Raw genomic sequence first — 24,370 nt, forward strand, 5'->3', positions numbered from 1 at the left:
TTGTCGAACAATGCCGGACTATATGCTAACATTAAAGATTTTAATGACCATGTTCTTTCGATTTATTGGCAACAGAGCTGTGTCCTCCTTGTACACATGAACTAATATATTCAGATTTCGGAACTCGGCCTCGACTTTCTATTCACTGACGCCAGTCATACAGACCGCAGCATTTGTCTGGGCTTTCGGATAGTTTTTTTTTTTTTTCAAACTGTATGACCATCGGTTCTATTAATAGTTTGACAGAAACCTGTATACACTTTCATTGAACCGTAAAACAGTGTGCGAAAGGTAAGTAATATATGTGACAACTGTATCGACTTGTTTAATGCCCAAGGCTGGTGTTCACTTCACTGCCTTCAGCCTTACGAAGTGTATGATCATGGTGTCATGATCACCAACGTCTATATTGTCCCAATTTACCAATCACAACTTGATTTCTCCTCGGTCAACTTTGACGTTGTCACCGTTAACTATTGCCTTCCCGGCCAGATGATACGCATGTTTTCATGTATGTCATTGTATTGATGACAATGGTCTATGTTTAAGCTTAGTGCCGGGTTTGGACGATATAAGCGAAGTACACGCAACCGTTCCTCCAAGATTTCCACATGTGGTTGTCAAAAATAGTGGCCATTCAATGTTGAACTTCGCATATACTCGCGCGATCGTATATTCATCGTTTTGATTTTAACAAGTTAGTGATTTCACCTGAGCGTCACTCCATGGCGTAAATGTTTCGCCTCGATACCGCACGTGTGATTGATCGAAGTTAAACAAGGCAAGGCGACAAACAAGATAACAAAAGAGTCAGGAACACAGTTCAATAAGGCATGCTTCGTGGTGACAGTGTGTCACGAAGTCATTTGTCTGTCCGTCCATGGAATTTTAATTATTCGACTGTGCTCCTGTTCATATATGTCACCTTTCAATTGCGTTTGCACGTTAGCGTACGGTCACTAGTCTGTTTATGAACTCTGGTATACGTTATAGTAAGAATATACGTGAACATTTCCGCTGTTTGCAAATCACAGCACAACAACACAACTAACATCTTCATTGACCTGAAATAGACGATTCATTGTCAAGGTCAGTTCGTTTAACAAATAAGAGTACTTATTTCTGTTGAAGAAATTATAATTTTCTAAACATGCTTGTGTGTCATCTGTTGACAACAGCGTCCACACAAGATTGCCTAAAGGCTGAAAACACTAACACAGACCCACCAGCAGGTGTGTAGAGCTCGGCACTCCTCAACTTTATTACTGTAATGTGATAAAACAAAAAATCATATAGCAACCACTTGAGATGGGGTCGCACCTCTTGAGATTTAGGAGGTTTTTTTTCTTCATTTTTTTTACGCGCGTATGTGTTGCCATGAAGAAAACTGTTGAGAATAACAAGTAAACTTTGTGACGAAATAATATGGAGAGCACAAAATATATCTAAACCTGTTTTTTTGTGGCATTCCTTAAACCACATGTAAACAGACTATTTACATAGATCATAAAAGTGCCAGCTTCTTTACTGGATATGATAATAATTTCATATGTCTTTTTTCTTAGAAGGTTGGATTTGTCTTCAAGATGTCGAACAAAAGTATCACCTTTCAGTTCGGTCTATTTTGTTTTGTCCTGCTTCACATGTCACTATCTCTTGGTAAGATATTACACTTCAACTGGTCAACCTTAGATTACGTTGTATTACAGTTGTACGTTCAGTATATATATGTTTTCTGTATTTCTCTGCTGGTCGCTTGAACCTCTTGTTTACATTCACACAATTAGAGTATAATTATATTAATCTTGTAATTTGTCGATGTTACGCTATGACTGTTTATTGTTTTCTCTCTCATTTTTGATTTCACACGCCATTACTTTCTCTCCAAGATTGTGGTACTCACACCTGCGTACATGCCACTGCGTGCAACACCGGCGGTGATATGTGTGAATGTGACGTGCCCGGATGGAGTGGAGGAGCATGCGGTAAGAGAAAGTAGCTGTATACCCATTTCAAACTCCGATCACGTGGTATTTTATTTTATTTTATTTTATTTTATTTTATTTTATTTTATTTTATTTTTATTTTATTTTAGTACCAACTAAGATCACTAATAGAAAATATTCTATAGTCTGAGGTACCACCGTGTACCAGGAATTTCATTAATTAACATCAATTCAGTTAATTAACCTCGACCTGCTGTAAGTAGTGCATAGAAACTACAGTCTCTACTAAGAATATTTCCAGATGAATATTGAAAAGTTGATTGATACTAATTCAAGATGAGTGGGTACTTTAAGAGTGAACATTACTTATTTTTCACCCCCCCCCCCCCGTATGATTTTCAGTAATGAATTAATTATAATGGTGGAGCGTGGCTCAAGTTGTGGTGGTGATGCGCTCTACAATCACTTATCCCTTCAAACGTTTGTTCATTAAATTTAAAAGTTCTTTCCTCCATGGTGATTGCCCATTCATTTTGTTTCATTTGACCCACCTTCATGAAACTGAAATATATATAGTTATCGAATTTTGTAGAAATCCTTGAATTATATAATCTAATGTAATTACTTTTATATTTTATTATTTTTGTATTGCAATTTATGTCATTTTCTTTTTATCTAATTATCTTTTCTGTAAAAAAAAAAAAAAAAAAGCTAGCCTGATGAGAATTGAATCTTGTATCAGAAAAAATCAATCCACTAATTTTCCCATTTGTTATTTTGAAAACGTTTTAATACGGTATATCAATCTATCGTTACGAGGAATACACCTTAAAATTGATTAGAGTTGTATAACCGGTTTGTTTGATCATCTTCCAGACACGTGTGGTAGCGGAACTTGTCTGGCCGGAACTTGTAACGTTACACTTCAGGAATGTACATGTAATGATGGCTGGAACGGAACAAATTGTGGTTAGTACGCCCTCATCGTTTCATGTCGAAACTTAAGTGAATCTTTAAAACGTGTACTTGTACATAGTTGTGAATATCAAATCTTGTTAGCGCATGACCAGCTTTGGTCTCTAGTGCAATTTCGACTTAGGGCTCTTTCCGTAATTATAAAAATTCGCCAAATCAAAGTATTGATATTGTCACAAGATGTTGACATACCCGTAGTTAATAAAAGTATATTATCAACCCTTTCATTGACCTTGGTCAAAGATATTTTTTTATAGAATCAGTGACTTTTTTACGTTACAAGTAAATTTGTTAGTAGTTAATTAAGGTTTCAGCTTTCCCGGTGTCTAAATTTCTTGGAAACAAATCTACTATATAAGGAACAACATGAGAACAATCCGCGTCTGAGAAGAACCCAGTGATATAATAATTATATATGGAGTTCAGACTGTTTGAGTGGCTATAATACACTAATGGTTTGATTGAATTGCGACCAATATCATCGCCTTTCCCCGTTATTCCAGAAATGACTCTAGTATGGAATAGTTCTAACTGTAGATGCTATTTTTCAAGATTTGGATATTGGTACTAGAATGTACATTTAGGCTTCGTATCTCAACAGAACTGTGCAGTGGAGCAAATGCCTGTGTGAACGGAGAATGCAAAGACGATCAAAGCGGCTGTCAGTGCGAACTTGGCTGGTCTGGTCTGATGTGTGGTGAGTAAAGAGTGGTAGAACACGTCATGGTCAAAGCCATCAGGTGGTTGGCAAAATTGTTTCATTGCATCATGTATGTTTGTATGAATGTAGGATTGTGGCACAATGTTGCTAGCTACGACTAGAAACATATATAAGCAAATGAGATATATCCCAAACAGTTAACAAACCCTATACTTGGTAATCCAACAATGGAAGTGTCAAAGGTCATACTAAATTCCATGTTAAATGTGACGATTTTGTCGTTTGATAACAAGGGAAATAATTTATGATAGTACATATGATCATGATGCACGTTCATGTAACAGCGCCCTCTATCAACAACTTGGTTGAGTAAATTGAACTGTTCGCAACCATTCTGATCATATTCAACTATTTCCATGTATACTTGGTCCCAATGCATACAATGTATATCTTGCTTTTAATATGGAAAGTTACATAATTAATGTAAATTGAAAATGTTAGGTGGTAGATCAGCCTGACCGATATTTGATAACTTGAACTTGAATATGTAGTGTGTTTGGTGTACTGCATATTTTTGACCTTGACTGGCACATTATCGATTTTGAATAGTCAGTAAATACAACCAGCTTTTTACAAAATTCGTTTTTTCGTTAGAGTTCATAAAATTTGCAATTCTACGATACTTTCGTTATGAAACCATTCGGATTTTTCTCAATTTTTAACCAACGTAATATTCGATCGGTTCTGAATCCATAAGTTATTCGTCCATAGTTGTATGTTCATTCAAAATGAGCCAATTACAGCCAATTTAGTTAGAGGTGGGGGGGGGGGGGTGTCTGGGGACTAACTAAACAATAATTTAGTTTTATCCTACATTGAACTATTGATCTCGCCCCTTACAGACACCTGTGGGAGTGGCACCTGTAACCAAGGTAATTGTAGCGCCACCAACGGTACATGTGAATGTGAAGATGGGTGGACCGGTACCAAATGCGGTCAGTACTATTTTAATACTTCAATTTGATTTTATTATTGCCCTTTGAGATATTTTGAGATATTCAGTAAAAATGAAAGAAATTGAGAAATTTTGGTCATTATGAAAGTAGTACTGAAAAGGTAGTCCACAACATCTAAATACATGTAGTATGATAATGGTTATTTGACACATTAAGTGCACTTAATATAAATCGTGCGCTGACGACAGAATTGTGACCGTGAATTTCACTCTCTCACACAAATCGCTACGTGGCTTGACCTACTTTCTTTACATCAGGGCTCATCCGGTCACGTCCAGAGATACTATCAAGTGAAGCTTTCAATACGTTTTGACTCGCTATATGATAAATATACCACTAATAACATGTAGAGAAGATTAAAAAATTCATTTAAAATCTGTGAATTTTGCTTTAAAAGAAAAATATTATTCCCTTGAAACTATATGTAATCAAATCTAGATCTTTGTTGTTTTAGAGTAGACCATGGGGGAGACAGGGATATTATTTATTAGCTTACGTACATGTACGGTTGTGGCATTTTTAATAAAAATGACAGTTTTGTAGCTCCAGTTATAAATTACAGCTATCGAGTACAAAACAGCTGCCACCCTTTATTGCAATAAACATTATACTTTGTATACAGCAAACATGTCATTTATCTTCTTCTATAAATCATCATCGTAATAGCCAAATACTTTTTGGTAGAATCGATTGGATAATGTCGAAATATTGATTCCGAGTTTTGTCTTCCGATTTATGTGTTTTTGGGGATTGCGTACTAGTTTCTCAACGATCTTTAATGTCAGAAGAGGAGCATTAAAAAAAATAAATGTTTTATTTTTAAAAAAATATTTCACTAAAGGAGAACATTAAAGCTATAGTGCTGTATGAAAGTGGCCATTAATTAATATTTACAATGCATCATGGGTACAATCACCAAATTTCCACAGAATCCCCAAAATTCATCACAAATGTTATTTTAATGTTTTATTAATCGCTAAAAATAACGTTTGAGATAATGAGTGCTAAATTTATTATGCATATACAATCATTGGTTCTTCATCGGCATTTTTGAGGATTAAGTATAAACACTTTCAAAGTCCAGGTATCGTAAACTAGAATTTGGAAGAGAGTGACAAGAATGTGACGATAAAATCCATCAACAGACAAACAAATTAACAACTGGATCAAGAGAAACTTTAGAATGTTGATACACTTAGTCAAAGTGTGAACCACGTAGTGTTCCTTGCTATTATTCTGTTGGAATGTGTACGCTGAAAGCAGAGCTCAACGTCAAAAAGATGCATGTACCTAGAGTTATTAGTAGTTTGGCAAATTAAAGGGCAAAGTCAATGACATTTCAATATGCAATGGCCTTCATCAATTTAATTGCATGCATTGCAATACCCTGGGGACTTTGCATATTATTAGCAAAGTAGCAACTATTCCATCACACGTGCTGTGCAATCAAATTTAGTCCAAAGTCATGTTATGTTAATTCACTTTATTTGCAGACAGTTGTGAGGAGGGCCTCAGGTGTGGAAATGGCAACTGCACTAATGGGACATGTATATGCGATAATGGTTGGACGGGCGACGGTTGTGGTAATGCTATGCTATTGGTTTTACATCCATATATTGTGGTACTATTAAAGCTGTCATTAAAAATAGTGGTGAACTGTTTATATCCAAATAAGTAAACTCCCGTTATCGCACAATACAATTCAGATAATACATACATACATACATACATACATACATACATACATACATACATACATACATACATACATACATACATACATACATACATACATACACACACACCCATACATACATACATACATACATACATACATACATACATACATACATACATACATACATGTACATACATACATACATACACACACACCCATACATACATACATACATACATACATACATACATACATACATGCATACATACATACATACATACATACATACATACATACATACATACATACATACATACATACATACATGCATACATACATACATACATACATACATACATACATACATACATACATACATACATACATCATATCGTTATGCTAATATATATCGTAGAATGTTATTAATAAATATGTCATCTAAAATATTAAAACGTAATGTATTTGAAATCCTAAATATTTAAAATATTGGTAATTAAAACGAATTAACAAATGTGGCATTGAGCCCAAATAAAGATGTGATCACCAATACTAATTAGATGAAATAATTGATATTAAAGATACATGTGTTGGAGAGACCTGTCAAAACGGATTCTGTGCCCTTGATGGATCGGGATGTGCATGTCAACTGCCATGGTCAGGAGAGTTTTGTGGTAGGTAGAGTAGGATTAACAGTAACCATAGAGATCACAATAACGACAACAACAACAATAACAATACTATTGATAATATTGGGGTGGTGGTGGTGGTGATGTCTGATGGTGGTGGTGGTGGTGGTGGTGGTGGTGGAGGTGATTTTAGAGGTTTGGTGTTGGTGGTTGTGGTAGTAGTGGTGGTGTTGGTGGTGGTGGTGGTGGTGGTGGTGGTGGTGATGATGATGATGATGATGGTGGTGGTGGTGGTGGTGGTGGTGGTGGTGGTGGTGGTTTTGGTGGTGGTGGTGATGATGATGATGATGATGGTGGTGGTGGTGGTGGTAGTGGTGGTGGTGGTTGTGGCGGTGGTGTTGGTGTTGGTGGTGGTGGTGGTGGTGGTGGTGGTGATGGTGGTGGTGATGATGATGATGATGATGATGATGATGATGATGATGATGATGATGGTAGTGGTGGTGGTGGTGGTGGTGGTGGTGGTGGTGGTTACTTTGCCCTTGAATGCTTGTGCTTGGGGATAATAATTCATCCCGATATATGAGATCCCTTTACATGGATTGCATAGATGTAACTAAAATTTGCTACTACCTACCAGTTTGATTATGTATAGTTGCCTTTAACGATATCACACGTACTTTATTACAGAACAATGTGGGAAGAGTTTATGCAAAAACGGAAAATGTGAAAAAAGTATGGGGGAAAGTGGTATTTCAACGTGTGATGTAACAGGTTGTGTAACATGTACGTGTGATGCTGGATACTATGGAGTAGACTGTGATGAAGGTAATTTCAAATTGAGACGATTGGTTGCCTCAATTTTAAAGAATTATGCAGCATGGCATGGGGTAGTTCTTTGACCTTTGATCAGACTAGTTCATTATGACTTATCTTATTCAATTGTTCTTCCCTTAGTACATTTTTTTACCTGAAAAGACCACAGTGGATTTTTTTTAATGTATGCATGTTATCCTCGAAGGTATCCGATGCTGTATGTTTTCATTTTTATTCGGGTTTCTTAATATGACAACCAACAATATATCACAGAAAATTGTTAAAATGCCAATAATTTAGACATTGTACATGTCATGCAATAAGAGATTGATTTTATCAATACTGATTTTGAAATCGTGATTGCAATATATTGGGTTGGTGGTTTATGGGGACGGACCCAAAATCAATTTTATTGGATTTATTAAACAATATTACACCTACACAGATATGTTTACCAATAGTTGATTCAATACTATTAAGGGTGTACAATAGTACGAGTTGGCAATTATATTTACCAAAATAGTTTCAGTAGCAGTTTTAAAACCATTCATGCCGGATAAGGATTAGTGTGAAAATATTCATATCAAAAGTTGGTACTGATAAATAGAGTAATAATATATAATCCTTATGGCTCAACCTTGACTGATAAGACAACACTAATGTGAGGACCTGGGATTTAATCTTGTGGCTTTAAGTTCTAATTAGTCTCATGTTAAAGTGTAATATGCAGCCATGAGGAATGATAGATAAACTACTATACAAAATACTATTAATGATATAGTCATATAATTAAAATGTTTGTGATAAGGGTGGCCTTGGTTACATGTTGTTCCATCCGACCCTGTATTTCTTCACCCTGATGAAATAATACAAAAAAAACATCGACGGCAGAACCGGAAATCACAAGGTCACTGACTGCAAGATGGCGACACTACAAACTTCTATCTGTACAAACATTGTCGTTTTATGCTGAAATTTGGTAACTTTAATAAAGCAACTGGTTCAATGTTTCCTTTTGACCTTATTAAATTATTGCCATTGTTAAGTCATTCAGACTGTTAAAGTATGATTATGAATTGAAAGCATCACCAACATGCATATGTATACATTTATACACATACTTTTTTTAAAAATCAACTAACCAACACATCATTTTTAGGTATATTATGAGAAATATGGAAATAGATAAGACCTCTCTAATGAAACATTCCTGAATTTATAGATCAAGTTCTAATATCAATGAGGTGGAAAAACTAAGTTTAAATGAAAAGAACAATTTCTCAGAATTATAGTGTACCATTATAAAACCAAAACCAGGACGACGGTAGATGCAGCAACACATTTTGAACTGAGCATAAATGTATGTTTGTATGTAGCATAATTGTATCTAACATCCTGTTTCAAGCTAAATAAACATTTCAGAATATCATAGTAAATACATGTGTTCTCGATTTAACACATCAGATGCCAGGAGTGATTGAAATGAGGAAAGTTAGTAAGAAAATGTGTATCTGAAGTCCTGTGAATATGGTTTTTATTTCATTCTAGTTTCTCTTATCGAAAGCGTGATAAAATAAGTATAAATATGACTGAACAAACTTCCTATTATACACATTTATTATTTCACTATAAAATAAATTAAATTAAATGAATGTGATTAGTACAAAATATTTATATCGCACGATTGAAAGGACAAATGATTTGTTTTACTGTCTGTGTCATTTCACGGTATGAGATTTGAGGTTGGCCGCGAATAGTAATGGATGATTTGTGGGCTATCGTTTCTTAATTAGTTGACCTGTGTGTTAGTATTTCCTTGTTATCTATTTAGTCATACATTACAACCATTGTTTCATTCTATTAGTTATATATTAGACAATTTATCACATTGACAGGTTTATTCATGTATAGCATTCAAACATTTATCAAACAATTAATCTATTCATACATTATTGACTTAGTTATGCATACATTTCGATGTCAAACTATTCATCATCCAATTGTCCATCCATCCGCTTCCACACACACACACACACACACACACACATACATACAGACAGACAGACAGACAGACAGACAGACAGACACACACACACACACACACACATACATACATACATACATACATACATACATACATACATACATACATACATATACATACATCCTGTACACATGTACGTGTATACGTCCGTTCGTTCGTTCGTTCGTTCGTTCGTTCGTTCATTCATTCATTCATTCATTCATTTTACATCAAAATGTCATCTGGTTGCTGACAGAGCATTCAGTTCCGTGTTGTGTACTACTCCACGAGAACATGAAGCAGTTACAACCACAGTGACCACTACGTACATGTAGGAAGGGAATGATCCCTCCCTAATATAAAATTCAGTCTATAACCATTCCAATTACATTTTTGAAAGTAATTTGAATATTGTAAACTGCTGTTTTCATTTTATCACGGGGATTACAATATAGACATGCATCTTTATTTACATAGCTCAGGGAATATGCACTAACTGTATATCTATATTGCATTGAGTTACTATCAGACACCGCAGTTAACTTGGAGTCTATTTACATTTATATTACAGACGATTTGAAGAAAAGTTTGTCCGGAGAAGCTGTTAAGTTACACCCTTTGCTCTTTACTTCGATGACCTGTGTACAATTTGTTGTCTTGTGGAGATTAATGTAACAATATAAGACATTATAGTGTAAACCGTCTTGCAGCGATGAAGAGTTCTTCAATAATTGATGTCGTAAACTTGACAACTTCCTGATTTATGATAACACTCGTCTAGAATACATGATGACGTACGACTCTGCTGTTTTGATGATTCACCACTCCAATTACGTCGCGATACACCAGTTCGGTAGCCTGGAACCCGTGGTACATGTCACATGTATTACAAACTTTAGAGTATCATCTCATCTCGTTCCATGATATGAACAAGGGATTCAGATTATTTGTTTGACGGATGATATGCATAATTATATAGATAAAACCCCGGGTATAAAACATTTGACACGGATAAAAGCGTTCCACTGTTCACATTTACATAACATGAATTCTTGTTAATATAAAGTAGTGGAATGTTTCTACTTTTAACAAAAGGCAAAGACTAGTATTATACAGCGAGACAGACAGACAGACAGACAGACAGACAGACTGGTTAATTGACAGACAGACAGACTGGTTAATTGACTGACTGACAGACAGACAGACAGACAGACAGACAGACTGGTTAATTGACTGACTGACAGACAGACAGACAGACAGACAGACATATGTATGTATGTATGTATGTATGTATGTATGTATGTGTGTGTATGTATGTATGTATGTATGTATATGTATGTATGTATGTATGTATGTATGTATGTATGTATGTGTGTGTGTGTGTATGTATGTATGTATGTATGTATGTATGTATGTATGTATGTATGTATGTATGTATGTGTGTGTGTATGTATGTATGTATGTATGTATGTATGTATGTATGTATGTATGTATGTATGTATATGAAATGAAATTGAAAAGTAGTAGGAGTCTAACCCACGTCTCCTGAATACTAGTACTAGCCAAAGTGCTCTAGTCAGCTCGGCAGGTGAGAAGCCAACTGGATGTATATAATTATAGTACACTGTATATGTAAAAACACGAAGATAGATAGATCGATATATAATAGATAGATAGATAGATAGATAGATAGATAGATAGATAGATAGATAGATAGATAGATAGATAGATAGATAGAGACGCATACATATGTATATGTACGAGTAGTATGTAATCACAGACAGACATGCACGAGTGCACACACACATACACATACACATACACATACACATACACATACACATATGTAATGTCTTGTACTGCATATCCAGATTTGCATTTTGGAATGTTATTAAATCTAACACTGTATATATACAAGATTGATGAGCTGGAGCGTGACAATGATGAACTTGCTGTGAACTCTTGCTTTATACGACGAGTGAATAGTAAACAGGTGACAACATTTTAATTTGATAAATATGTACATAATTTGACGCTTTTAATGAAGTATATTTTATTACTTTATATGAGGTATACAAGGTGGTTTTATCGTATACTTGTTAGCTGAACTATAGAAAATTGAAAATTTGAGCGCACAGAATAAAACAATTAAGAAATATTATTTGCTGTAATAAACAATGACAACACTTCAAAAGTCATGTTTTATACATGTAACTACTACACCTAATACTGATGGTATTGCTATTCATATTCTCTGATACTGAATCAATACCGATAAAGATATACACTCTATCTGTGTGTCCGTCTCTCTATGCCTATTTGTCTGTCCGTCAGTCCGTAAGTCTGTCTGTCTTTGTATGTCTGTGTGTGTCTGCCTGTGTCTTTCTCTCGCTGTCTCCATCTATCTGTCCACAGTCCCTCTATGTGTCTCTGTCTCCCTATCTTCTATCTCTGTGTCTCCCTCCCTCCCTCCCTCTATCTCTCTCTCTCTCTCTCCTCTCTCTCTCTCTCTCTCTCTCTCTCTCTCTCTTTTGCTCTATCTCTCTCTCTCTCGCTCTCTCTCTCTCTCTCTCGTGTATATGTAGATATCAATATATTAGTGAATATAAATATGTAATGCATGCACCTACACAGATACCTGTACACATTCAAATATATTTCACATACGTATACTCTGTGTGACATAAGTTGTCCGTCTTTTTTTCAGCTGCACCATGTTTACAATAATTGGTCTTGCCCAGTACATTGTCATATATGACTAATATTAATTGTCAGTGTAGCAATGTAAAAGTTTTACATTTTTACTTAGTTAACATGCGTTGGCGTTCTCTAATAGAAAATGATAACGTGGCCTTTCACTAATAAACAACCCCTCGTGACTCTTCCCTCGACATTGATTATCCGAGACTTAAAAAAAACGATGCAGATGTGACACAAATCCCCGTTGGTTGATAATGAGCTACGTGCAGCGACTGTTTAACACAATGCAATGGCATTCGAAGTGGTGTCAGCGGACGGCAGTTGTCCCACAACATGTCACGAACGCACATTATATCATACTGACAGTAAGAAGATAAAGAAAAATATTAGCATATTTTATCTCTAGGTAATAACAGCTGTAATATTTCATGCTTTAGCACAAGGGCACATTGAGAAAAATAGGTACTGATTAACTCGAATAATCATTCAATTCTAGGATTGCAAGAATATGAAACTATTCTCTTCTCAATTACCTTGAAAGCAAGAACGGCATAAAATGACATCATAACAGGGTTATTTTGGGCTTTCACTCGTGAGACGTGACATTTTGTACACGCATTCTTTAACAATTTCAAATGCAGAACAAACAATTATAGAGATGCCGTATAGTTAGAACATGGCGAGTATTACCCATACATGTATATGTGCTACTCATATTACTACCAAACCAGAGTGACTATAGAGTTTCAATTGATGATGATGTTTTTTTCGTCTCACACTACCGTTTTTTTACGTAAACAAAAGCTGTTAAAAGCGCTCGTGCACATACATTGTTATATTTTATCTCACTGTGAACACAAATATTAACAGTTCTATATTCGAATTTCCTTGTCAAGTCCGATAGTGACATGGAGTTGTGTTCACAGTGAGATAAAATGTATCAATCTGTATACTTATGTGTTATATATGTCAGACTCTGTGCTTTGTTTGTGCAATTCTTAACGTAATACCTTTAGTGAGAGGTCTTGTCGCCTTATTCAAACTGTATAGTCTCTCTGACTTGGTAGTAGCAAGAGTAGGAAAGTAAACAGTTCGAGCCATTTAAATCATCAAGTCGATCCATATCTAATCGTTTCAGCAGAGACCCTTTTCTACTGAACTGTAAACGAATAGCAATTTTATACTATTCAGTGTGATAGGTAATAGCATCCTGTTGTGTTGTGTTTCTGTTATTGTAGTGGTCTGATGTCGAACTTGTATATAAAAAAAACCACCATGTTCCATATAACTGTAATGCCAAGGTTACCTCGCGTGTAGTATATTAACTAAGATCATCTCGGAACTGGGTCCGGATAGTTGTTGAAATCATACATGTAATAATATATACCGAGTCGTCAGTATAAACCGGTTTCCATTTCATCAGACAAATATGTAGTCTCTTGCAGTATATCCATCATCTTCCAATTAAATAAGGACTGTATATATAGTTTTTGATGACTGCTTATTTCTCTCCCAAGTCGATGAGCTACATCCCAAGGGCAACAATTTCAATAATTTCAGTGTAATGAATTATACGTTGGACTACTATTGATTCTCTGAAGCGTCCACAGGACGGGACGAAGGTATCGAATAGGTGACGTCAGAGCAGAAATTCAAAGAATGACGACAACATATTTATAACGAATAATAAACAATAGATATTCAAAGGTGAAAAGCACTCCAGCAAATAAAGGCATTTTTCGTAAACGATGGGTTCTGGAAAGTCATTTCGTGATTTGAAATCATAAATTGCCACGAGACACCAAATTTAAACCCGTTTCACCATCACTGTTCTAGCCTTGTTGTATCATAGGAGTCAACAATACATATTTGTGATTCCTAAGTGCCTATTTCCATCAGATAAGTAATCATGAATATTCATTATTCAGCTAATGCATATGATGTCTGATGATTCATATGCTGATGACCATTGCTGGAACAATGAAGGTGAAAATATTTTAAGAATCCAATATGGCCACCGACCGATGGAAAAACAAAAGATTGTAGTTCGTTCTGTTATCATTTCATATTTTGGAGATATTTCAACAACTTTCATTTTCGGGGAATTGCGTCCTTGGGGGCATTTTGTTTAGAAAAAAAAGCTAAAGACGAACATTTATACAAAGATCTTGTTTATTTAATTCCATCTTAAATCAATCAAGACAAAGGAATTGTTTATAAATATTAACGAATATAACAAGAAATGGGCAGATTAATGAGGTAATGATTACGTATAGTAATGACGACCAGCGCAGACTCAAAAACCTTGGCTTCTCCAACTAACCATGGTAAATCAATTAATTTGTCTGTGAAAAAGTTATCCAGATATCATGAAAACTTGAGCCCGGAGAGAAATGAATAATACAATCATATGAATTGAATTCTCAGTGAACCAGAATAATAGGTTAAATATGTACATCTTGAAGTGTTAAGAAAATGAACGTAAAAAATGTTCTTCTTGCAATACGTGCATATATTGTTTAGGATTGGGTTATTTTTCAAAGTTCAAAATTACTTCTTTTGCATCGATCGCGTTTTGAATTCTAGATTTAATTTAGTTGAAGGTTTAGTTGAATTTAGTTTAGTTTGGTGTATTTGGTTGACTGTCTATGAAACGTCTTGAAATACCCGGCTTCCATGCGGAGAAAAGTAACAGTAATTGTCAGACTTTATTTTGATGTCATCATCTTCACAAATTCTATAAAGTAAAACACAAAAAGAATAGTTAATAATTCAGTTAAAATTTTCAACAATGTTTGAACTGAAATACTGATGGCATTGCTATTCATATTCTCTGATACTGAATCAATACCGATAAAGATATACACTCTATCTGTGTGTCCGTCTCTCCATGCCTGTTTGTCTGTCCGTCAGTCCGTAAGTCTGTCTGTCTTTGTCTGTGTGTGTCTGCCTGTGTCTTTCTCTCGCTGTCTCCGTCTATCTGTCCACAGTCCCTCTATGTGTCTCTGTCTCTCTATCTTCTATCTCTGTGTCTCTCTCTTTGACTCTCTCTCTCTCTCTCCCTCTCTCTCTAATTGATATTACAAATAACGTTAGGATATGGAAAGCAGTACTTCCTTTGGTAATGGTCGATCGGTATTAAATCTTGTGATGGTGCTTTTAGGATCCATCATTTGGTTTTGCATATTGATTTTCAAATATGAAGTCCAAGGAGACCTTCAAGTTACCTTTCTGTCACACCCACATAACTATTTCAACTGCTACCATCAACATCAATATTGCATTGCTAAATGTAAGACTAGCATACAAGCATACCTTCATAATTAACTTGTCCATCGCCATCAATGTCAGCTTCTCTAATCATTTCATCTACTTCTTCATCTGTTAATTTTTCACCAAGATTTGTCATCACGTGACGTAATTCAGCGGCACTGATGTAACCATTGCCGTCTTTGTCAAACACTCTGAATGCTTCGCGGAGTTCTTCTTCCGAGTCTCCTTCCTTCATCCGCTTGGACATCATTATTAAGAATTCCGGAAAGTCTATAGTACCATTACCTGTATATGAAGAAAATAGATTAATGAATTCATTTATGGATATCGTCATATTTTTTCAAGCTTTAATTGGTTGGAGTTCTGTGTTCGCTTGATAAGGTTCAAGACACAATAAAGAAAGCGTTTTGCATCCATTAATTTGTGTGATTGATTGATTGACCGACCGACCGGTTGGTTAGTTGGTTGATTGATTGGTTGATTGATTGATTGATTGATTGATTGATTGATTGATTGATTGATTGATTGATTGATTGATTGATTGATTGATTGATGGATTGATTGATTGATTGATTGATTGATTGATTGATTGATTGATTGATTGGCTGGTTGGTTGGTTGGTTGGTTGGTTGGTCGGTTGGTTGGTCGGTTGGTTGATTGTTTGGTTGTTTAATTGAATTATTGAATGCTATATTGTATCGTCTGGCTAGACTAAAATCTTACTAACATTGCTACATTTTATTGTTTGACTAGCAAAAATGTCACGAATTTCGCTACATTTTGTTGTCTGGACCGACAATACATTCGAGCCCAGTTGTTACATTCTAATCCGGAATCAAACACCTAGAATCAGTTCACGCTAAGGAAATGTAGCAATATTGATAAGAATTTTGACTACACTGTTTCAGGTTAATTTGTTACTATTGTATTTCAAGACGTTTAATAAATCAATTTAACGGTCACGCATTAGTCTCAGGAAGATTATCAAATTATTGAGCGTTACGTTAGTTTCACTGATGCCTACTTATTTTCCAACAAAAAGGCAATACACAGACTGATAATTATGTTGCTAAAGTTAAACTTGTAAATGTGACCATGCCAATAACAAATTTTGAAACCTCAATAATTTAAAATTTTGTTTTGTATAACTTCACCATTGAATTTCCAAAACAAGATTTGACGTATATTTTATAGAAATTGCGAAAACGAGAGAATTTTGGCACGAAAATGGTTAATATGGTTAACTGTTTGTATATGATACCTGTGGGATTTACTTTTGTTTAATTTATGGCTACGAATTGTTTATAGCCTGAAATGTGTTCTACCGTCTAGCACAGACTCTATGCTGTCCTGTTCTACAGTATAGCCTGGAATCCATACTGTCCTGTTCTACAGTATAGCCTGGAATCCCTACTGTGGGGCAAGTTCTACAGTATAGTCTGGAATCGACGTTGTCTTTTTTTCTCCAGTGAGGTGGCGGTGGGGGAGGGGGGTTCTCCCATAGGAAGGGGTGCACATCCGTAAATTGAAAGGTATACAACATGGTTCGATTTTCATCAGAAAATTTCCTAATCATGGTGCCTTCACAGAGATGATTTTTCCCCTGAAAATCCCTAACAATGGCCCAAAGTAGGGTGGTTTTTTTTTATTATACGTTAATAGGTAGATGTTCTACATCAAAATAGCGTCGATACTTTTAGTTTATATTTTAGAACTGGGAATGGAACGTACACATTCAAGGTTCAAATATACTGTGGATTTTTGCATGACAGATTGAGAGTCATTTCAGGACTGATCATGTTTGCCTATCATTTATCATATCATATTATGTATGCAAACATCATGGCAAGCTAACATTTATAACAATGTCAATATACGTTCACTGGAGAACAGACGTTTTTGATGACAGATAGATCGGTACATGGATGGGTAACGTCATTTGAAACATGCGTGCAAGTTAAAATTTACACAGGTGAATCGGAGTAGGCCATAGACATCGAAACCAATTATCAGATAGTAGCAGGTTGATTTGTCCATAGCACTAGCTAGGTGATGTCATTCCAATACGTGTAGGTGCAATGAAATATGGGTGTTGTTAAATTGCGACACGTTCGCTTCATGTTAATCCTTGGCATATTGCCAGCGACTCACCAAACATCATTACGATGGTTTATTTTTTATGAAAATGTTATTAACTGTCACAGTGTAATTGTACGCATTTTAACGTCGTGTTAATGGTAATGGGCCGAATATAGAGGCAGTATGGTATACGGTATAACCGACTACTCACAACAAATATATCACGTCATTTACCCTAACAACACGTTGTCTGCAGTACACGATTTTGTATTGTACCGGGTTTCTAGTTCGCTTCTTTGTTTATTTGTTTATGTGTGTGTTTGTGTTTTGTTATTTTTTCTTACAATCTTCATCATAATTTTAGCTTTAAAATAACATCAACAGTTCGTATGTATGCGTAGTGTCATGTCTTCTCATTTATTGTCGTGAGAACTCGGTCAACTGATATTAATGAGAACTGCTAACCGAATCACCGAATCACACACATGGGACGCTATCAAATAGTTTGTTTGCTATATCTCTACTCTACTCGTAAAACTCACCGTCAGCATCGACTTCATTAATCATATCCTGAAGTTCAGCTTCTGTTGGATTCTGACCTAGTGACCTCATAACAGTTCCCAGTTCTTTGGTTGTGATGGTACCATCACCATCTTTGTCAAAGAGAGCAAACGCTTCTTTGAATTCTGCAAAAGTGAGGATTTGTGTGAGTGCCATTTTATAAGACAGGGTGGAATAAAAAAAAAATATGAAATGTAATTCTGCCTCCATGGAAAACTAACATTGAATTTCAAAAGTTAAACACAATGAGGAGTATGTTCTTAGCCCAGATAATTGTCACGGTCGTACAGTTTCTAGTTACCTATATGTTTTGCTTGAGAAAAGAAGTACATGGCAAATCTCTGCAGGCTGGTGTTTTCACTTCTTTGTGTTTAGTTAATTAATTTACGTCGTAATTTTAAACGAAATTTTGTAAATTCTTCCGCAACTGCTAAATTACCATTACAACCAAAGTCACACACCAACCAATAAAGACAAAAAAGTTCCGTCAGTGTCTCTAGGATGTTTTTCAGTGTAGTTAATTCACTTTCAGTTTTGAGAAGAGAGGTGTCGTTTATATTTACATTAATGCGTCTGTTTGACAGTCAAAATAGTCTGATTCATCGTATTGTCACATGCGATATTCATTTTGGGGCTTCAAGGCACACTGGCTGACAATTTTAGAGTGGTTTCCTTTCCAAACTACCCACTGTTACTGTTTGGATTTTAACGTCGTGTGATGTAAATTGTGTTGTGATGTACGGTGTGGTTGTTGTTCTCTGGGCTTAAGAGCCGTAGTGAAGTTTTAATAATAATTATTATTATTATAATGATAATTATGATATAATACAACAGGACATTAAACAAAAAACAGACTGGGTCGCAAGTATTATCATATTTCACTGGAACCCGTTCACCATCATTGCGTCTGATGAGCGAACCAAAGTTTAACTTCAGCACCAGGTATTCATTTAATGTAAGTTAAAACGTGATGCATTCAGGTTGAATACAAGACTAGTGGAACTAAACATGCTGGCTGCCTTTTGGGACATGTCTCAAGTGTTTACAGAATGCATGATTTATTGGGCACGATCTTCTAATCGCAACAATGCACGATTTCACAGGAAGAAAACATCCAGTGACTTTTGGCCCTGAGAGGTGTGCAAACAATCGGCCATCTGAACACTCTCAAATCTATGGTGTACTCTCTTGGCGATGTAACACCGGTCGCTAGTGTCTCCAAAGTTTCACATGAATGATGTATGTTTACTTGTCCCCAGGAGTGGACAAGCAATTATTCAGATTAGATAAATTGTTAACAGTAGACAGGGCGAGTACAAAGACTCGCTATTCAGAATCCGGTGACTCGAGCAATATTGTTGAAAACCGTGACAACAACATGTGAATACTATATTACCCTGACGCGGGGTCAAAAAGCGAATCAGCTCCACTGCCAGTGCACAATAAATTCTCTGTTTTGTTTACCTGACCTGTTCTGTGACATGCTCTCAATTTAAGCGTTTACTCAAGTCATACGTATATAATTATCAATACGTGATATGTATTTTGTTCGAAATATAAAACCGGATTTTTGCATGACTTTTTAAGGGGAGCTACTCACCAGCTATTTGTTCTTCAGTCATCTGATCTGCCTGGAAACGAAGAACAAACACGTTATAAATGTGCCTGTATTCTACAATACACAGTAAATGGGGTAGCACATATTGGTAATACAAAAACACACCTCATCCCAGCAACGCATACAATTGCAACCTTCAGTGACGGCTAAGGGTTTGTTTTAACGAAAGGTCACGAAGGTCAAATGATAATATCCAGGTGTGGCATGCAGACACGCTAAAAAAGAAAGAATTTTACTAAATTGTCACCGAATAACGTAATGGTATTACGCAACAGTACGACATATGTGGTGTTTTTTTAAACGGACAGTAAAAACGACGGAATATGTTACATTGCTGGGCGTGAAGTTGCTGGTTGGACTGCCACGGGCGTTTGCTATCTGCCCCCATGTTTTTTTGTAAATTGTATTACACTAAAATGTATCAGTGTAAACAGATTCGTTGTTCAACAAAGAATCAAAGTTGACACACCAACTTAAATAAACAAAATGCAATTAAGTCATTACTACTCCTATGTAATTTCAAGACATGTTACATCGCCAGATAAATATCGTGACGGTTTAAATTTTCATTTTAGGAATGTTTTGTCGATGAATTCCAAGGGAACCGTATTCTTGTAGAAGTGGACACGTAAGTCCATATGAACGTTTTTACAACATCGTTTAATCGGTTTTTTGAAATCTCATTTTTTACAGATTTATACGATCAATACTGATTAGACAATGCAGACGACAGAAAAAACTGCAGACTTACCATTTTTGTAGATTTGTGTAGGGGAACCTTCTTTCAACAACACGGCGTTTTATGCCAACTTCTGCGCTCACTCCAGCAACGTGTGTGCAATTTTCGCAAAGTGGTAGGCTGTTCAGTTGTGTGACAGTGCACCGATTACTACTTCAGAACACGCATGCGCTGTGAGAATTTTGAACGCGGCGAACCTTCTAGGTTGCCCAAGGAGAACTTTTGTCATAAAAAGGAATTTGGGGAGACGAGATACACTAAGTGAACAGGTATATGTCGTCAGATTTGTCTTTTGTAGCGTCCCTTCTGGCATTTTGTCAAAGATGACCGCTTTAAAAATTCACCAATAATGGTCATATGCAAATCACTTTTGGCGCAATGCGGATGAACGAGATGTGAACGACAACATTGAAGTGTGATGAATACTAATTTCAGGAGGTTCAGAGGACAGAAAGGTGACTGCGCAAAAGTAAAATGTGCCCTACATAATTTTCAATGCGGGGATTTTTTTATTCTATAGACTTGACTTGGCAGTGTGTATTTAGCGTTCAAACATTTTATGTACCTGTTACATTCGCCAATTTCAATTTGTAATTTCGAAATGTAGTATTTAAAGGAAAAAGAACAATCTGAAAATGTACATTTTAAGGGGAAAATGGAAATAAAAAACTGGCTTTTCTTAATTGTTTTATCATCGCATATGCGGTGAATGGTATATGAATTTGCATTTAAATTGTATTTTGCTTAAAAATGATAAACGGACACAGACAGACAGACAGACAGACAGACAGACAGACAGACAGACAGACAGACAGACAGACAGATAGATAGATAGATAGATAGATAGATAGATAGATAGATAGATAGATAGATAGATAGATAGATAGATAGACACACACGTGTGTACATACACACAACCTTATTTATTATTATTAACCATCCAAAAGGCATTGCCCAATAACAGGAGGAAAGTTCAGTGTTAGGAGGAAACCCAGCCGATACCAGGCTGCAGAGGTAAGAGGCGTACGAGCTAACCGCTCGGCCACCGACAACCCACACCGACAGACATACATACATACATACATACATACATACATACATACATACATACATACATACATACATACATACATACATATAGACAGACAGACAGACAGACAGACAGACAGACAGACAGACAGACAGACAGACAGACAGACAGACAGACAGACAGACAGAGAAAGAAAGACAGGCACATATACACAGCAAGACAGAGAGAAAGATAGAATGAGAGAGACAGAGAGTCGGAGACACGTCCATGGGGACTCATAAACAGTTATTATCGTTTGAACGTTTTTTGCTGCCATTGAAGTTGCCGACGGACACTTTTCGGTTTGAATTAACTGCCACTAAATTTAATAAGATGTAGATGGTATATTTAAGATTAAAAGAGTTTAGTTTGTGATATGTAGAGTTGTGACAAGTCAGGTTGCAATCCTTATCCTTCTCAATTTATGGCATGTCAGTTCCGAACAAGACAACAGCGATTCCTTTTTTAATGGATATTTTTTTTTAAGCGAGGGATATATCGAACTTGAACTAAACAGAAAACCCACGAAGTTTGGTGAACAAATAACAAGAATGACTCTCTTCAAGGAAATGAACCAAGTTTAGGAAAGTATTTTGCAATTCCAATACAGTATGTTAAAGGAATATCTCTAAGCGGTAATATGTGTTTCGAACTCGATGACCGGCATGTTTCTACCACCATCACTAGTTAGAACTACACAGTCAAAAAGCCACGTTTTGAAACAAAAACTATAGTAACTTTTCACCTTTCAAAAACAAAATATCCCCTCAAATCTGTGATGATGTCAAACACCACAAATACCTAAGGGCGACCTTACTTAGTTATACATTTCTTATGACCCAACCGACCCTAGCGATATTTCTTTAGTATGGCGTAACTAAAAAAAAATCGACCCCTCTAAGACAGGATTGGAAAATGATAAAACTGATGGCATTCCAGTGAGTGCATATACGAAAATTATCGTCTATTGCTGAAATTCAGGAAATGTAATTTTTAAAATGCTTCAAAGTTTCCTTCTGTGTTTCATACTCATTTCTAGGCATTCAGATTGTTAAAGTTTGATTTTGAATTGTAAGTATCGCCAACTTCGATTCACACACTTACATTAATTTACTTTATTTTTAAAAGACCAACCGACATCCCATCAACATTTTTAAGGCGTCACCATTTAAACACAGAATTAAGTACGGTCGCCTAACCGAAATAAGCTGAGCTGCGTGTTACGTGTGTTTGTTATCCCTTTCCTCCACATGACCAAAATTGATTTGAGTTTCACAATGCCCCACCAAATATTTAATATTAGGATGGATGTTTATAATTATTTGATAGCTGCATCCTATTCGTTCTTGGTTGGGAGCGGCTGGCGTGGGAGGGGAGGGGAGGACTCGCCTGGCGATTTCAAATCAACACACCATCTAATCCCCAAACCAGCAAACCAACCATACTGTAACTAAAGACTATACAATACTCATTATGTATGTAGGTAGTCCATCTCTATGCATTATCGATTCACGTGCAATAATCGCTTCGTTATCAGAGCACTCGGCGTGAATATCACAACTTGAGTCACTAAGCCTTGATGCAGTATTTTTAATTCAACCAATATGTTTTCATATCACGTTGAGCCTGTACATAAGGGATTTACCGAGATGCAAACGATACATTGTACACACGTGATTATAATTATTATTAACATCTAGGTACTTGAAAAATTTACAGTACTGTTTTGAATTATTTCTAGTCAGAGTCTACGTCTCATATTTTTAAATGTTTTTATCCTCTTTTGCTTGTCACAACACAACGTTTAATTTTCCGGTTATTTGGTGTACAATACTTATTGGTTTTTTTTCCTACATTGCCGCCACCCTCCCTCTCCTTATAGTTTCGTCGATATCATACATTTCAGAAATAGATCTGAAGCTCGAACTTTTTTTACGTAATGGCAGTGAATTCGAAGCAGCGACAAAATTAGATTTGCACATTCACAAGTTTTTTACAAAAACTTGGCGATTATTTTTCGCAAAGAGCTACAAAAGATTGATTTATGTATGGAGAATCATTATTATATTGTTGATCTAATTTTAAAAAGTTGTATGGTTCCGATTACGCTCAACTTTAGAATAGGTGGGTTAGGTAGATATTTCATTTTTTTTCATATGTGAACGCGTTTTCCAAATGGTCTCTGTCGGTTATGTATTTCTTCCTATCAGATGTACAGTCATTACAGATTGGAAGAACAGTTTTATATTGTCTTTTTAAGTTGATTTCAGTTTCCGCATCCAGTATTGGTTCAGCAAGCCGAGTCTTTATCTGTCTCTCAGCTATCTTTGTCACAAGAATTAGTCATCATCATAATCCCTTTCCTGGTGACAGTGACGATGTTGATAAAAAAAATTTTCATTTTTCTTCTAACAGAAAATATAACTAAATATCAGAGTCGGAGAAAACACAGGAATGTGTTGAACTTAACGTACAAAGCTTTTGTTGGGTAGATGACGATCCCGTAATTAAAACAAAAAGAGAGAAAATCAGAAGAAAAAAAAGGAAACTTTAATACTGAAATGTCTGTACGTTGGAGTCAACTATAACTATA

General features: G+C 35.8%; 2 protein-coding genes across 6 annotated transcripts in view; one reads left to right on the top strand and one right to left on the bottom strand.

Annotated features, from left to right (window-relative positions):
* The first annotated feature begins 151 nt into the window (after nt 1-151).
* The window catches only part of LOC144441928 (uncharacterized), a 129,238-nt gene continuing 105,019 nt past the window's right edge, over nt 152-24,370 (top strand). The window contains exons 1-10 of one of the 5 annotated variants that reach the window (XR_013481589.1): nt 152-291; nt 1,566-1,659; nt 1,890-1,985; nt 2,823-2,915; nt 3,523-3,618; nt 4,485-4,577; nt 6,092-6,181; nt 6,855-6,947; nt 7,590-7,727; nt 10,310-10,890. Coding sequence is in view for 3 of the 5 variants with exons in the window: in XM_078131195.1 (XP_077987321.1) it covers nt 1,587-1,659; nt 1,890-1,985; nt 2,823-2,915; nt 3,523-3,618; nt 4,485-4,577; nt 6,092-6,181; nt 6,855-6,947; nt 7,590-7,727; nt 10,310-10,413 (876 nt within the window). In the remaining 2 variants the exon portion in view is untranslated. Of the gene's footprint in view, nt 292-968; nt 1,090-1,565; nt 1,660-1,889; nt 1,986-2,822; nt 2,916-3,522; nt 3,619-4,484; nt 4,578-6,091; nt 6,182-6,854; nt 6,948-7,589; nt 7,728-10,309; nt 10,992-24,370 lie in introns of those variants that run through there. The other 4 variants (XR_013481590.1, XM_078131195.1, XM_078131196.1 and 1 more) reach the window with 4 other exon arrangements.
* LOC144442795 (calmodulin-like) lies at nt 14,630-20,959 on the bottom strand. The gene is made up of 5 exons (XM_078132168.1): nt 20,721-20,959; nt 19,952-19,982; nt 18,333-18,476; nt 15,754-15,996; nt 14,630-15,175 (listed from the first exon to the last, which is right to left on the bottom strand). The coding sequence occupies exons 1-5, from the start codon at nt 20,721-20,723 to the stop codon at nt 15,147-15,149; spliced, it is 450 nt and encodes a 149-aa protein (XP_077988294.1). The 5' UTR covers nt 20,724-20,959; the 3' UTR covers nt 14,630-15,146.

This window comes from Glandiceps talaboti, chromosome 11 (genome assembly GCF_964340395.1).
Source record: "Glandiceps talaboti chromosome 11, keGlaTala1.1, whole genome shotgun sequence".
Taxonomy (NCBI): Eukaryota; Metazoa; Hemichordata; class Enteropneusta; family Spengelidae; genus Glandiceps; species Glandiceps talaboti.